This window comes from Pseudomyrmex gracilis, unplaced genomic scaffold (genome assembly GCF_002006095.1).
Source record: "Pseudomyrmex gracilis isolate BER0280 unplaced genomic scaffold, ASM200609v1 scaffold_219, whole genome shotgun sequence".
Taxonomy (NCBI): Eukaryota; Metazoa; Arthropoda; class Insecta; order Hymenoptera; family Formicidae; genus Pseudomyrmex; species Pseudomyrmex gracilis.
Window position 1 is genome coordinate 239,088 of NW_018020803.1, and position 15,146 is coordinate 254,233.

Below are 15,146 nucleotides of genomic sequence, written 5' to 3' on the forward strand. Positions count from 1 at the left end.
TATATATATATAATTATATATATATAAAATTATGTATATATATATAATTTTATTTACTTCAACCATAGGTCAAGAAGTGGTTTAACATTTCTTGTATAATTTTTACATATTTTAAAAGAAACGCGCGCAAAGTATTTTCGTTTGGTTTCAGTTTGCTAAATATACTCGGGACACTCGTCGCGACTTGACGAAATGACTGTTGTGTGATTCTTCTATGAGCACTCTCAATGCGATAACTACTACTACTAGAGTTCTTCGAGTGAGATAATGTATATACAATTATAATAGGCTTGTTAACTCTTTGTTTATCAGACGCATATGTTCGCGCGTGCTTGTTTTTCTGAAAATTATATTACAGCAACGAATATAGTTTAAACTAGAATCGAGAGAATGAACGGTAAACTTCATGATAAATTCATTGAACTGCGATTCTCTACTTCTATTCACATCTAAAACCGCACACATCGCACATTTTGTATTCTTACAATTTTTATTCTCTTTATCATTTATAAATAAATTATATACTTGAATCTTGCGTATGCTGTTATCGTACTGCGCAGATGCGTTATTGATTGTGCAATTTCAACGTTGAATGTGTATTGACGATTGCGCCTTAAAGTAGGTAACAATAATTTATTTCTCAAAACATATCTTTTATTTCTCAAAATTTGAATACGACGATAAATAAGATAATACAATGCTATACAATTTTTGATTTATATTTCAATTATAAGGCGTTTTAAATTTGTATTATGTAAGTAATCATTGTTTAAATTTTCGACGAGGAAAAGTTGGTTTCTTACGATTAATAATAAAAAAAAAATCGGTGATTGTTAATTAAGATATCCGATGTTGCGCTACGAAACTCCGAAAGCGGAACGATCGCGAAAGTGGGTGAAGAAAGCTCGTGTATAACTTGTCGATTGGTTTGTAATAAAGTTGCTGTGCGAAAAGAAGAGTATTTGATTGAGTTCATTACCGAGAAAAAGGGGGTGCGTCAAGACATTTGTTTAGACATCAAGATCTAAGAGCACTTGTTTGTGTTTGACTTTCTTTATTGAATATCCAACTTAACTTTGTAGCAACAATCAAAGACGATTAAAAGACATACGCTTTCTATATATTCATGTAGTTTTTTTTTTTGTAAAGCTTACTCGTTTATCTGTAATAAAGCGAATAAAGTGATTGGCGTGATAATATATATTTGTAAGAGTGTGCTTTTTTCTTGATTAAAACATCATATGTAAAACATTCAATTTTATGCACTTACATTTTTGTAATATACAATATTTTGAATACTACGTATTAAAAACAACGTTACACTGTTAAAAGAGTGAAAAAAGTTGAAATTTTACAATGTTACAATGTACATTTTTAGAAATTCGCGATGAAGATTTTAATTTTAATTGACAGATAATTACTTTCGTGCTCTTTGACGTTTTCATAAAAATAATATAATTCTAAATTTAAAAAAAAAATAATCTCTCCATAGAGCTTTTAGGTTTAACAATATTATAAAAGAGATTGCGCGCGCGTACATGCAGTTTTTTTTACACGCATCATGCCGTATAAAAGGCCGACGTCGCTTCCACACGCGTTCCATTTATATAACGTTAATCCGATCAGAGTGAGCAATCACTCGCGATCGATCGTTCACCTGCGGTCAGCTCAAATTAACGGGAAGACAAGCAACTGTGCGAATTAAATCCGCTAATCGCCAACTTCTATTCAGATTCAACTCATAGCAACATGTGTATTTTAATTAAAAGTGAGAATTAGAGACAGTTTTTGTATACGCGCAATAAACACTCAATTAGAAGCACAGACAGCTTGAAAACTAACTAAAATTTTATTTTTTTTGTAAAAAAATAAAATAAACAAAATGATTTTTTGTTTAATTTATTATTTGTTCTCGCTATTATAATATTTGTGAAAATGTAATGTATTGTTTGTTATTTTTTTTTCTTGTTTGTCCACAGGCGAACAAGGCGACAGCGGGACCGCCAGTAGGTAACGCACCACCACCCACGCTCATTAACAAAATCAAGTACCAACCAGGTGGACCCGTAATCAAGAAGGACAAACGGCAAAGCAGTTCGAGGTTCAATATATCAAAAAATCGGGAATTGCAGAAATTGCCACTGTTGTCCGGTAAGTTGACAACGATGCGTCGTGAGATGCGCTGCAACTAAAGACAAACAACACAGAAGTAGGCAAAACATGAGAGGGAGAACGATGAAAAGAGAGAAAAGGAAAAGAAGACGAGAAATCGGTTCTTCTGCTCTTTTTCATTATGATGCCGGTCAATTGAGGTTGCAAGAGTGCTTTCTACGTCAGAGTTTATCGATTGCGCGCGGCGGTAGCTGCGCAGGCGTCCGGATCCACAGTTCCCCGTTTTTCCAACGTAAACAGTCCTGTTTGCCCCCTTGTGCTCCACCGCCGCTTGTTTCGACATCCCTTTCTGATCTGCTCTAACCGCATTGAGACCAGCATCCGCACCCGCACGAGAGCTCCACCTGGCTGCGGCTCCACCTGCATACGAGTCTCAGCGAGGTGGAGTGTATCGACCCCGTGACCGATCGAGAGTTGACCCGCGCGAGATCCCGGGGAGAACCGGCGAGAGTTCATCGATCCCGGTGCCACTTAGGTGAATCTCGCTCGCCACCCTCACCCGCCCTTTCCCCCGCCCGCCTCACAAACGCGGTCACCGGGTTCCGGGGACTCGCGAGAACGCGCCGTTAGTGCTCGCCGGTATTTCGCAAGGGTGGCTTCGCAAGCGCCGAACATCCCAAAGAGAGGAAAAGCTGAGGGGAAGAGCTTTGCTTTGCCTGTACTCGATCGATTAACGAAGCAACAGATTGTTGCGAGCGTTTAAACAACTGCGGAGAATTAACGACAGACGGGGATAGTATTTTGGTGTCGGTGGGTCGTTACATTGGGAAGGTCCGCTTAAGAGCGAACGCGAGAATCATTGTGTTGCGAGAATCCTTGAGACGGGCTAATTTAGGAAATGCAGATTGGTTAATCGATTTTCGTAGCAAGTATTGCAAGTGCTCAGTGAAAGTGATAATGCATTTTATGATTGAATAACTACAACTAGATTGAACTGAAAGAACACAGTAAAGTAAATGAGAGTAAATAGTAAGCGACTCTATGTGGATTCAATAAATTTGAAAGCTTTCTTAGATCGGATCAAAAGTTTGTGTGTGTGTGTTTTATAGTTTAAACAATTTTCAGCCTAAAGGAGTAGACTTAGTGAATCTTATTCGAGAATTCGAAGAATTTTGATCAAAATTTGGCGAATTTCGTTAATTAGAACTTTGATTCTACGAAAGAAACAGATATTGCAAAAGATATAGATCATTATTGGTCATAACTTTGACCCTTTTTAAAGGGACCTAATTCTGACAAGTGTATGTATACAAAGTGTTGCAAACTGTTGTAAGAAAGTATCGATAGACAGCGTTGTTCAGTTCGAACCTTTTCAAGAGATCCAATGTAAATAAGATGTGTGTGTGTGTGTGTGTATAAACAGTTGCAACACCCGGCTGTCCACTTAGTATCGCGCGATGGTTCACGTGGGTGGAATTAACTCGTCTCTGGGCGGTGCTCTGCCCAAAAGTCCTAGTTTCCATCAGGGTCTTGCCTTGGCGACGATGATATCCCAAGATTCGAACAAGGCTTATCCGGTGACGTTCGCGCTACAGTATCAACCTTTGCAACCTCTGCTAATCGGTAAAGTTCTCTCTGTCGTTTAAATCAAGTTCATTCACCAAGTTCTCTTTATATATATTTGATCCCACTTTTTACTACAAAATTAATACATATATATATGTATATATTTGACAATTACCTGATATCAGATTATTTTTTATACATATACCTATAGTTATTAGAAGGGATATAGATTCGACGATATGTATGTAAAAAAACTTATACATCATAAAGTTTATTTTAAAATCGCGAATGTTATAGCATTTTGGATATTAATACAAAAGACAACTTTTATATAACATTTACAAATAAAGTCATAAAATTGTATTATATTCCCTTAACTTTGTACATATCGTCGATAACATATCGTATGCGTATCTTTGAAATGCGAAATATGTAAATTCAGAGTTGTATGTTTGTTTTTGAGTATCCATTTTTATGTCGAAAAATATCGATTAGAAAGGTAGGTAGGTATTAACAGGTCTTCGTTTACGTCGGCAAAATAATGCAAATAAGATAAAGAAATCAGTAATGCAAACTAAGTACATGTATACTTGTGTCGCTTTGGATTTGCATTGATATTCGTATACATAAATTTCGTATTAATGTGGTTGTAAATTACGACAAGTGTGATACATTAATCACATTGTAATTATTATCTCGTAATCTTTATTCACCATATAATTACCAAATGTGATGTTATTTAATTATCGGTTATTTGATTTCAGAAACTCAACAAGGTAACGAGCGGGAAGAACTGTTTATACAGAAGCTACGGCAGTGCTGTGTTCTTTTTGACTTCGAATCAGATCCCCTATCGGATTTAAAATGGAAAGAGGTAAAGCGGACTGCCCTTCACGAGATGGTCGAATATGTAACCAAAAACAGAAATGTTATTACCGAAGCGATATATCCCGAGGCTGTGAATATGGTAAATATCATATTTCGATATTAGATAAGATATACAGTCAAACCTCAATAACTCGAATTTCAAGGGAAGAGCTAAATTCTTTGAGTTGTAAAGGTTTCGACTTATCAAAGGGTTTTTTTCTTTCCGCGGAGCGGAAAGAAATGAACAACATTTTTGTCTTATAGAGATTTTCGAGTTATCGAGGTTTGACTGTATATATATATATTGCAAATTATACTAGATTAATTTAAAAATATATCAATACAAACAAGGATAAAAATTTTTGTTGAGATGAGGACTATATTTGCAGTTTGCCGTGAATTTATTCCGAACCCTACCACCGTCATCAAATCCTAATGGCGCGGAATTCGATCCGGAGGAAGACGAGCCAACACTGGAGGCATCTTGGCCGCACTTGCAGTTGGTCTACGAATTTTTTTTGCGGTTGCTGGAGTCACAGGACTTTCAGCCGTCTATAGCAAGGCGCTATATAGATCAAAAATTTGTACTACAGCTCTTAGAGCTGTTCGATTCCGAAGATCCGAGAGAGAGGGATTTTCTTAAGACGACTCTTCATCGGATTTACGGTAAATTCCTTGGACTTCGGGCGTACATTAGGAAACAAATCAATAATGTTTTCTATCGATTTATATATGAGACGGAGCACCACAATGGCATCGCAGAGCTGCTTGAAATCTTAGGAAGGTAATAATGAGTGTTTTTACGCAAGTTAATGCAATTCCGAGAAAACGTTAAGATAAGACGTATACTAATCGATGTTGTTTTTTTTTGCAGTATTATAAATGGCTTTGCTTTGCCATTAAAAGAGGAACATAAAGTGTTTTTGTTGAAAGTTCTGTTACCTTTACATAAAGCTAAGTCATTATCCGTATATCATCCACAACTAGCGTATTGTGTTGTTCAATTTTTGGAGAAGGATCCATCGTTGACGGAACCTGTAATTAGAAATCTCCTAAAATTCTGGCCAAAAACACATTCCCCTAAAGAAGTCATGTTCCTGAACGAGCTCGAGGAGATCTTGGACGTTATCGAACCAGCTGAATTTCAAAAAGTTATGGATCCGTTGTTCAGGCAATTAGCCAAGTGTGTGTCGTCGCCCCATTTCCAGGTAAACATGACTTCAATGCTTCCATTTTGGATAGTATATCTCACATTACTTATATGCTTTGTATTTTAGGTGGCAGAACGAGCTCTCTATTATTGGAATAATGAATACATAATGTCCTTGATATCCGACAATTATTCCGTTATCTTACCGATAATGTACCCAGCTTTTTATAGAAATTCTCGCAATCACTGGAACAAGACAATCCACGGTTTAATTTACAACGCTCTGAAACTTTTCATGGAAATGAACCAAAAAGTATTCGATGAGTGCACGACACAGTACTATCAGGTATGTACATAGATAATGAAGACAATTTGTAAAAATATTGTTGATAAAAAAGGAAGAAAAAGAATCACTTAGCCATGTTTAATATCTAGCGCTATTTTTATTTTTAATTTTGTTTTATTGTGATTTAAAATTTTTGTTAGGAACGTCAAAAGGAGAGAAAACTTATGAAAGATCGTGACGAAGCGTGGATGCGTGTTGAAGCGCTGGCAATGAGGCATCCACACTATACTCTGGCAATTCAAGATACAACGAATAATACATCGTTTATATCGCCGCAACACATAGACAACTCACCACCGGACGAAGACGGCGATACGGATCAGACTCCACTTACTTTGGAAAAGATCGAAGCTAAAGCTAATGAGGTACGAATTGATATTTAATGCCGAGATTTTTCAACTTTGTGATAACTTTTTTTTTACCGTTTTATTTTGATATGTCAGACACTTTTAATATTTTAAGTAATATTTGTTTTTTTTTCTGACATTCAGGCGAAGAAAATGACGAACGTGAACAAAGTGAAACCACTTTTACGAAGAAAGAGTGATTTACCACAGGATTCATATACAATGCGAGCATTGTCTGATCATAAACGTGCCGATGAATACCTTGTCACACCGCCAGATCCCAATAATTGCTAGTCTCTACAATCACTTCCCATGTATCCTCTGTTTTGTTGTAGCAACATCGGAAGTTAGCTTTTCTTTTAAGGAACACGATCATTGAATAGCAAATAACCTGGAAAAAGAAATTTAAAAACATCCTATCACATCCCATCGTCTGATAATTGTGTATTAGAGTTTCAACACATGTGTTTCATATTGTATTTTTTTTTCTCCAATTAGAAGAAAAGAGAAAATCCTATTCTCCTCGCGTAATGTGCGATTCAAAGAGATAGTATATAGATATTTGTAGGAGAGCTTACAAAAGAGACTTGTTTCCCCCTTTTCCCCTCATAGAAACGCGTTGTATTTATTTCTTCATTAGAAGAGAAACAAATTGCATATGAGAGAAAACACTGTAGTTACATCATTATGGATAAGACGCCGCATCATATAGTAAGTGAGAAGGGCCCTAAATACATTATTCGTAAAACTAGAGATACTCTCTGGGATGCTATCTTCAATATACACACATAAACATAAACATAAACACAATACAATAATATATGGATAATGTACGTAAATCGAGGTAATTATATGGATACTGTGCGGTAACAGATATGTGGGAGAGAGAGATATTCTACAAGAGATTTTATATATAGATAAAGCTATATGCGGGAAAATGTGATCGAAGATTTAAATGTATGCTCGATGTAACTTGTACTACTACGCTGTGCGAGCTTGTTGTGTTAAAAATCTTGCAAATGACGTTTTCATTTATGTGTGTGTGCAAATGATATATATATAAATATACGTAACTTGCTTTAACACTACAGGCTCGTAATGAAGGAAGAAAAGAATAAATAATGAACATGAGAAAAGAATAATGTTCGGTGCGTGTTATCTTTAAGGATATACATATATATATATATATATATATATGATAGTGCTATTTTAAAAATAATAGATTGCTATACATACAAGAAAATATGGATATTTCTCAGTGTAATACTTTTGTATCTGTTGTGCCTAGATACCTGTGGAATGCATTCACAAGAAAAAGTATGCCTCTGCGACGAACAGCAAGTTTTAAGCAGCGAATTACATGTCGCTTTGCCAAATATAATCGATTACTATTACAAAGAAGTCATGCTTGCATAACATGTTGTTAACTCATTCATCTTGAGATAAATTGAAAAATTATACTGGTTGCAGCCAAGAAATAGCAGCTAAAAGAATAAAGAGAGAGGGAGAGAGAGAGAGAAAGTAAGAGATACATTTAGTCCTTGCGCTATTGGCAGATTGTTACGTTAGTATTCGAGGATACCTTGTTGAATATAGATATAAAATAAGCACTTATATTAGAAATTAAAGCTACGGAGATACAGATTTAAAGATTATTTACTTATTAATTATATTTCTTCTCGGAGGAATAGCCATTTCAGCTGATTATTATTCTTTAGTAATATAAATATTATAATTAATAATTATTACATATTAATTTTAGTAATGAGACACACCAATAATGATGCAAAAATAAAATGATAGTAATAAAAATATAGTAATGCGGCTGGTATGTGCTTTCAATCTGTTTCATCTGAAAATTTGTGTTTTTATCGATTAAATTGATAATAAGTGCATTATCTAGAGAAGATTTGTCTCATTAGAAAAAAAAACTCATTATTACACGCCATATGCGGCAATTTTAAAAAACATCGAATCAGATAATCTCTAACTAGAAATGTGACTGTGTACGCTTGCATAAGCTTCAATCGAATCGTAGAAAGTCAAAAAAAAAAAAAAAAAAAAACTAATTATTATAATTAATATTATTAATAATAATGCCGTTATTAAAAAAAATATATAGAGAGCTCTGCCGGATTTATTTTTCATACGTAATAAGATAATGAGTAATCCTTGCTTCAAGCCGTGGAAAGTTTTCCGTACCACCTGTTACACGTAAAGCAAGAAAAAGGTGTATCACATTCGCAATATCACGCATTTGATAATATGTATGAAATTTGCTAAATTAGTTTACATTTCAAATTGTAACCTCGTAAAATTATAATTTCTATATTTATTTATAGTATCAGAATTATGTACTTGCTATTTGCACTAATTTTATAAATTCTCGATTTAAATATTGATGCGGAGATAAGCTAAACTGATCTTATGAGTTTTTTTTTTTTTTATAGTGAATACTAGATAAATTTATCAAAAATACACATTTTTTAATATTGAGAAACTCAAGTTGCCGGAAATAGCAATGTAAACTACTTCGGCAATTAAGTACATGTCGCATGTGTAATTTGAAAGCAAAAAAAATGTGTGCTTTCCATTTATAACTCTCAATTCAATTCATAAATGTTGGACAAGATTTTTTTGTGCTACGTGCATTTTATGTACTTGTATATAATATGTAAATAATACAATTATTTTTGTGAATGTATTCTTCTTTTGAGTTCCAAAAACATGTTTGACTCTTTAATGCGTGTCAGCATCAAAGAACTTGGCACAAGTTTGAGATATAAGTATTAGGTACTTTGTTTCAGTTTCTAAAATATATTTTTTTAGTTCTCTTTTTTATAGAAAAATGTTAACAAGTTTGTATTTATGATTATATTTATTGGTAGCACAATCAATTTATTTTTTAGGAAAACGATTGTTATATATTTCCATTTTTATTTTGTATTTCTGATTGTATTTCTGATGATGTATGTCTGATTTTCATACAATAAGAAATATTAGCTATAATTCTATAATTTTTTTTTTTTTCAAAACGCTTTGCTACATAATATATATTTGCTATACTTTAATCTGCGAAAGACAAAAGAAACATAAACTTTGTTAGGAACATCTTGGTTGTATAATCACAATTTTCCTTTGTGATAGTTTTTAAAAATTTATATATTAAGTAATTTCAAATTATCTCAATATACCGTCATTAATATTGAGCATTAAATGGAAGAAAGTCTGTTGTTTTTGAACAAGAGGTATTTCTCCATCTTCTTTTCAACAAGAACTTTTATTATACAGTCGTTCATTGAACCAATCGAGCGATTAATGATATTTTGTATGTAACTAATGAATATTCCTCTTTAACACTTTGTTAAAGACATAGTTTTATATTAAATAAAATAATTATATGCACATGAATATCATTCTTAAGAATCAAGAAACATTCTAACATAGTTGTAGCTATAAATTGTATATAAAAAATATGATATATATTACATTATTTCATACGTAATGTATATTTCATACTTAATTTCATTAATTCCTTTATACATAAAATTATATCTTAATTAACAAAATCAAATGTAGAGTTAAATATAAGGTATAATTTTAAACAACTACATTTTAGAAAACTGCTTAATAATATGTGTCAAAAATTTACTATACACAAAATATAATATTTAAGTATAAAACATTAACAAAGTTTTACACAATTTATATTTTTATTATTAGTGATCTATGTGTCTTTTTCATGTTCTTATATAGTGTTTTCAAAAACTAACAAAAAATAATATTTGTGCAAAGACAAATGAGTACGTTAAATAAAATTACTCGTCATCGTACTTATTTCTAGACAGATAAGGCAAGAGTTTACGCGTGTTTCCTACTTAAGTATCTCAAGGTGTAACGCCTGACACACATCATCACTCATTGGTAGAAACGTACACGTCACATTTATTACAGCATTTATCTCGATCGCTTTTTTCTCCTTATTTAGCAGAATAGTATCGATTGGCATGAAATAAACGGGAGTTATGTGCAGCAAGGTATTGCCATATTTTGCGTCCGGAGCCGTTACTAAAGGCTTTGGTAGGGGTTCAAAGGCGCTTGGTATTCCGACAGGTATTATTTTAAGGATAACACGACTTAACTGACTTAATCGAACACGTGCCAATCAAATACGTATCTCCCTCATTCTAACCTAAAAATTGCACAATCATCGAATACTCTAAATTATGTGTGCGAAACAGGTTTTTCACTGCAGATTCGGACTTTTACACTACGTATCTCGATAAAAAAAAGTTATTATAGACTGTTTATTTTTCACCTTTCACGTTGTTCTTCGTTTCTCACAACAATCTTCTGTGTATATTTACCTATATTTAAATCCCTTTTAATCTTTCTGTAAGATAGAAAGTGCAGGAAGTGCACATCTGTGGCTCTTCACGTGTGGTGTTTAAAAAGCACAGTTTTTAAAGAAAAATTTGTTTTTTTAACTATCTATACATAATTAATGTAAATACACAATTTTTTAATTTTTTAAAATTATTTGTTTTTTATTATATAATATATTCTTTCGTATATAATTTAAAAACTTTCAGAATATACAAAATCATAGAAAAATATTATATTTAACAATAATATATTATTCTATATATTACACATTTGATAATGTTGTGATGATTCCAAGAATGTTTCTTATATGATCTCGTAAACTAGAATCTAGATTATAAAATTCTTAATATTAAAAAAAGAACTTTTTTTTCTTAATTGTATATAAATTTCCTTTTTATATAAATATTAGCTAATCTTCCGGAATCTGTCGTCAATAACTTACCGGAAGAACTCGATAACGGAGTTTATTATGGTTGGGCTTCCATACAAGGGAAAGTGGTTAAAATGGTTGCGAGCATAGGATGGAATCCATATTTTAAGAATGAAAAAAAATCATTGGTAAAAATAACATTAAATACAATATTAAATAATGAAAGACTACTGTGTAAAAATACGTTTATTTAGGTACATTTCTATTTTAAGTATACTTATATATTTTCAAAACCAAAACGAATATTATCAAGAAAAATTTTTAGATGTTATTAATTAAAAAGATACACGTTTTAAATACATTTTTGTAGGAAGTTCATCTATTACATAAGTTCGAAAATGATTTTTATGGTGAGGAACTTAAAGTAATTATTGCCGGCTATATACGACCAGAAAGAGATTTTTCTTGTCTAGGTAACATGTATAATAAACATTATATAATAGAGTATGTGTACATAAAAAAATGTATGAGTGAGAACGGAGAAATTTCATTTTTTCTTTATTAATATTTATAGAAAAAGATTATTGTAATGTTTATATTTTACATTAATAGCATTTTGTTTCTTACAGATGGTCTCATTAAAGAAATAAAAAATGATATTATAATTGCAGAACAGCGCTTAGAAGAACCTATTGTAAACAAACTAAAACATAACGACTTTTTGATGATTAATAAGACAAATGATTAATAAAAAAAAATTGCTATTTTGATTATGTACTCTTGTTATTTTTTGTGCTTAGACATTTATATAAAATTAATAATATTAATTAGAAATCTATGATTTTAGAAAAAACCAATGTTTTGGAAACAATATGTGATATAAAGAGATGTGTGTTTATAAACTCATGTGAAGAAATATAAACACTGTATATTCATATAAAATATTTTTATTATATACTAAGAGTAAAATTTTGAAATGAATACTATTTACATATGTTCACTCTTACTTTTGTGTTTTAATGTAAAAACACATTGTATCATTTTAATGTACATACAAATTGAGCTATTTTATAATTCATATCAAGAAGTCTTCACTGTGGTTTTTTACCCGAATTATTTGTCGAATGACAAGGAGGAAGAGGAAGTGTTGGAGGAAGTAGTGGTGGAGGAGGTGGAGGAGGAAGAAGAGATTGGGAATTTAATCCATGTGGGTTCATGTGCCACATATACGGACGTACATTGTACTGAAAAATCGGGTAGTTTGGATGATAATTGAATCTTGGAGGAGCGAAAAAAGGTCTAGGTAATGAAATGTAGGGATTAGAATGCGTATGGCGCATGTTATATGACCATGTGTTACTTTGATATGAATATCGTGGCAAAACATTAAAAGATGTAATATTTTGATTGTTTGAAGTTGTTTGATTTCGCAAATGATTTGCTTGTAAGTTGTTTTCCCGATTCTGGACAGGACCTGAGAAATAATCAATAATAATTTCTAATGCTCAACTTCACATACCAAACTTAAAAGCAGAACACTCACCGGATGTTCTACGTCGTTTATAAGACCTGTCATTTGGACCATTATTGTTTTTCTTGGTTGACAGTTGTGCATAATAAGTCGTTTCCTCTTCGTCGCTCGAAAAATCTGGTGACTCATCATCACCAACTGGATCACATGCTTTTATTCTATGGGAAAAATGCTTTATTTCAGAAAAATATTATAATTAATTGTATGTAATACGATGTTTCACATACTAACTTGGTCAATTCATGTAGAAAAATCAAAGATGTATACTCTTTTTTATTTGGACAATAATAAACTGGTTTGTCTACAATATCACTTTTCTGTGTGTGTTCGGAGCTGTTGAAACGAACGCAATAGTACGGTTCGCTCACCTTGCCGTACACATCAAATATTCTACCAAGAGATTGTCTACCTTGATTAATGAATAAAATTGTATCGATGTCTAGCCTTGGTTTATCAGGCAATGGCTCTATAACTACAACTTCTTCCACTATTTTCTGGATCTATATTATTCAGATAGACATGAGTTAAATATATATATTGATAAATATACATATATGATTTAAATATATACATATATCTTCACATGTGAGTAGATAAACACACACATGCACACATTACCTTGCCTAATAGCTCGCATGAGACTTCTGGAACACTTAAATTTAAATTTTCCAGTGGTGGAAGATAGTCACATTCATTATTATGCTTTTTTTCTTTGAAGTTTTCCTTTTTCCTAAAATTGTTTTAAAAAAGGTGAGATTAAGAGCTGTTTCCATTTCTACTCAACAAAAAACATATGTATAAGTACTTCTATTTTTGTGAGATATTTATACTATTTTTTATTTGTCTAGAAGACAATAAAAAACTATCACATACTTGTTGCTATTAGTATGAGGAACATCTGATTCATTTTCGCTACTAGAAGTATCTGTACTACTACTGTCAGAATCTTCACTATCATCTTCACTATCACTGACTTCGCTAGAAGATATTTCTTCCACATTACGATAGTTTAAATCATGCTTTACAGAATTCTGTTCTACAGATATTTTATTAATTGCTTCTACATTTTCTGTATCCTTTGGTATATTTGTTTCTAGTGTATTTGTTTTTTCTTCTACATCTGAATCGCTACTTCCATATTCTAATGCTATTATATTTAGAGATGTTTCTTTAATTTCTGAAATAAATTAAATTTTTAGAGATAATATATATATATATATATAATATAAATATTGTATATAAAACATATACAAACCCATGTTTTAGATAAAATTTAATTAACTTTTAAATTTTTAATTCACCTTTTATCTGTATAGTGTAACATGTGTTAAACAGAGATATACATGTACTTAAAAAAATTTTTATGTATTTTATCAATTACTTATACAGAACTTCACTAAAACAAACGCTTCAAAAAAAAAGTAAAAGAATTATTTTTAATAAAGTTTACTTCTCCTCTCATGCTGATATCTTATTATTAATTGATTATACACGCGCAGGATAAACATATTATATACGTATGAAGAAGGAATAGGGAATCGTAGATTGCGGAAAATCTTGTACATACGATCTCGCACGTGCAAAAAGAAAATAAACATGAGACATGTGCCAAGAGGCGAGAGGTAACTCGGTTGATTAATGTTAGTATGTTAACACCGGAATACTGTAGATCCTAGAACGCGCAATATGAATCTTGAGTGGCATGTTAAACATGCCGTGAAAAAAAGAACTCAATGCGCTGCATCAACACAAATACTGGTTATATCCAGTTTTCCGAAGATTTCACTTTGGTGAAGTTCAAATTTTACTTATACTTACTCTGTGACATCATATATGTGAAGATCTCTTTCATATGTTTCTTGTTTATTTATTATTTTTGATTTTTCCAAAAAAGTTCTTTGTTAGAACAAGAATCTCGAACATACACATCTAACGTATTTATATATGCTTTAGATCAAAAGAACTGTTTTTTTTTTTTTTTTGGTTAAATTACTTTTATTTATGTGCGCGATTAGTTTCTAGATACGTGTACCTTGGTGACGTGTATTACTTTTCCAAAAACTACACAAAAACTATAATCAAAACTGTCATAGCACGTGTACTCGCGAACTCACATCCATATATATAATACTCCTATATTGCTAGTACGGTGCCGACTGCCGACCTGAAGTCCACATGTTACGGTGCAGACAATATAGTAGCCTCTCTCTCCAGCTGCTTTGTGCGCATGCGGTGAACATTCAACATTCAAGCACGTTTGGGCATTTCTCTTTCTAATCTCGCGTTCTTTCCAATGCTTTGTCTCGCTCGCACTCGCTTAGTAGACGCGCCTGCGCATAATGACGCTCGACTATCTATGCCCATATTTGGACTTCGTGCGTCTCTTCTTCTTCTTCTTTGCTTATATAGCGCACGCCCCTGGGCTGTGTTCAGTTAAGCAAGATGGAACGAACTAATGGAGGAAATGCAGG

At 32.3% G+C, this 15,146-nt stretch overlaps 3 protein-coding genes across 8 annotated transcripts in view; 2 read left to right on the plus strand and 1 right to left on the minus strand.

The window, feature by feature from the left end:
- Positions 1 to 8,453, plus strand: part of LOC109858695 (serine/threonine-protein phosphatase 2A 56 kDa regulatory subunit gamma isoform-like) — a 16,288-nt gene extending 7,835 nt beyond the window's left edge. For 4 of the 5 annotated variants that reach the window (XM_020436198.1, XM_020436199.1, XM_020436200.1 and 1 more), the window contains 7 exons: positions 1,980 to 2,151; positions 4,443 to 4,645; positions 4,935 to 5,329; positions 5,420 to 5,753; positions 5,823 to 6,041; positions 6,182 to 6,406; positions 6,533 to 8,453. In XM_020436198.1, the coding sequence (XP_020291787.1) occupies positions 1,980 to 2,151; positions 4,443 to 4,645; positions 4,935 to 5,329; positions 5,420 to 5,753; positions 5,823 to 6,041; positions 6,182 to 6,406; positions 6,533 to 6,682 (1,698 nt within the window). In that variant the 3' untranslated portion in view covers positions 6,683 to 8,453. Of the gene's footprint in view, positions 1 to 1,979; positions 2,152 to 3,535; positions 3,736 to 4,442; positions 4,646 to 4,934; positions 5,330 to 5,419; positions 5,754 to 5,822; positions 6,042 to 6,181; positions 6,407 to 6,532 lie in introns of those variants that run through there. The other variant, XM_020436201.1, reaches the window with a different exon arrangement.
- A 1,682-nt stretch (positions 8,454 to 10,135) lies between these two features.
- On the plus strand, positions 10,136 to 11,914 carry LOC109858697 (riboflavin kinase). Its single transcript, XM_020436206.1, has 4 exons — positions 10,136 to 10,501; positions 11,184 to 11,332; positions 11,515 to 11,617; positions 11,774 to 11,914. Exons 1-4 carry the CDS (start codon positions 10,414 to 10,416, stop codon positions 11,890 to 11,892), a joined length of 459 nt encoding a protein of 152 aa, XP_020291795.1. The 5' UTR covers positions 10,136 to 10,413; the 3' UTR covers positions 11,893 to 11,914.
- A 5-nt stretch (positions 11,915 to 11,919) lies between these two features.
- LOC109858696 (H/ACA ribonucleoprotein complex non-core subunit NAF1) lies at positions 11,920 to 14,835 on the minus strand. 2 transcript variants are annotated; one of them, XM_020436203.1, is made up of 6 exons: positions 14,494 to 14,835; positions 13,549 to 13,852; positions 13,294 to 13,405; positions 12,907 to 13,175; positions 12,688 to 12,833; positions 11,920 to 12,618 (listed from the first exon to the last, which is right to left on the minus strand). In XM_020436203.1, exons 1-6 carry the CDS (start codon positions 14,525 to 14,527, stop codon positions 12,236 to 12,238), a joined length of 1,248 nt encoding a protein of 415 aa, XP_020291792.1. In that variant the 5' UTR covers positions 14,528 to 14,835; the 3' UTR covers positions 11,920 to 12,235. The 2 variants fall into 2 exon arrangements, with proteins under 2 accessions (XP_020291792.1, XP_020291794.1); XM_020436205.1 differs by lacking the exon at positions 14,494 to 14,835 and adding an exon at positions 13,931 to 13,971.
- Between the last annotated feature and the right edge of the window lie 311 nt (positions 14,836 to 15,146).

Coding starts and splice junctions, on each gene's coding strand:
- LOC109858696 (XM_020436203.1), bottom strand. CDS start 14,527: ATGAAAGAGATCTTCACATATATGATGTCACAGA. Junction 13,853..14,493: donor CACATATATGATGTCACAGA/GTAAGTATAAGT, acceptor AATTTATTTCAG/AAATTAAAGAAACATCTCTA. Junction 13,176..13,293: donor CATGCGAGCTATTAGGCAAG/GTAATGTGTGCA, acceptor TGAATAATATAG/ATCCAGAAAATAGTGGAAGA.
- LOC109858697 (XM_020436206.1), top strand. CDS start 10,414: ATGTGCAGCAAGGTATTGCCATATTTTGCGTCCGGAGCCGTTACTAAA. Junction 10,502..11,183: donor GGCGCTTGGTATTCCGACAG/GTATTATTTTAA, acceptor TATAAATATTAG/CTAATCTTCCGGAATCTGTC. Junction 11,618..11,773: donor AAGAGATTTTTCTTGTCTAG/GTAACATGTATA, acceptor TGTTTCTTACAG/ATGGTCTCATTAAAGAAATA.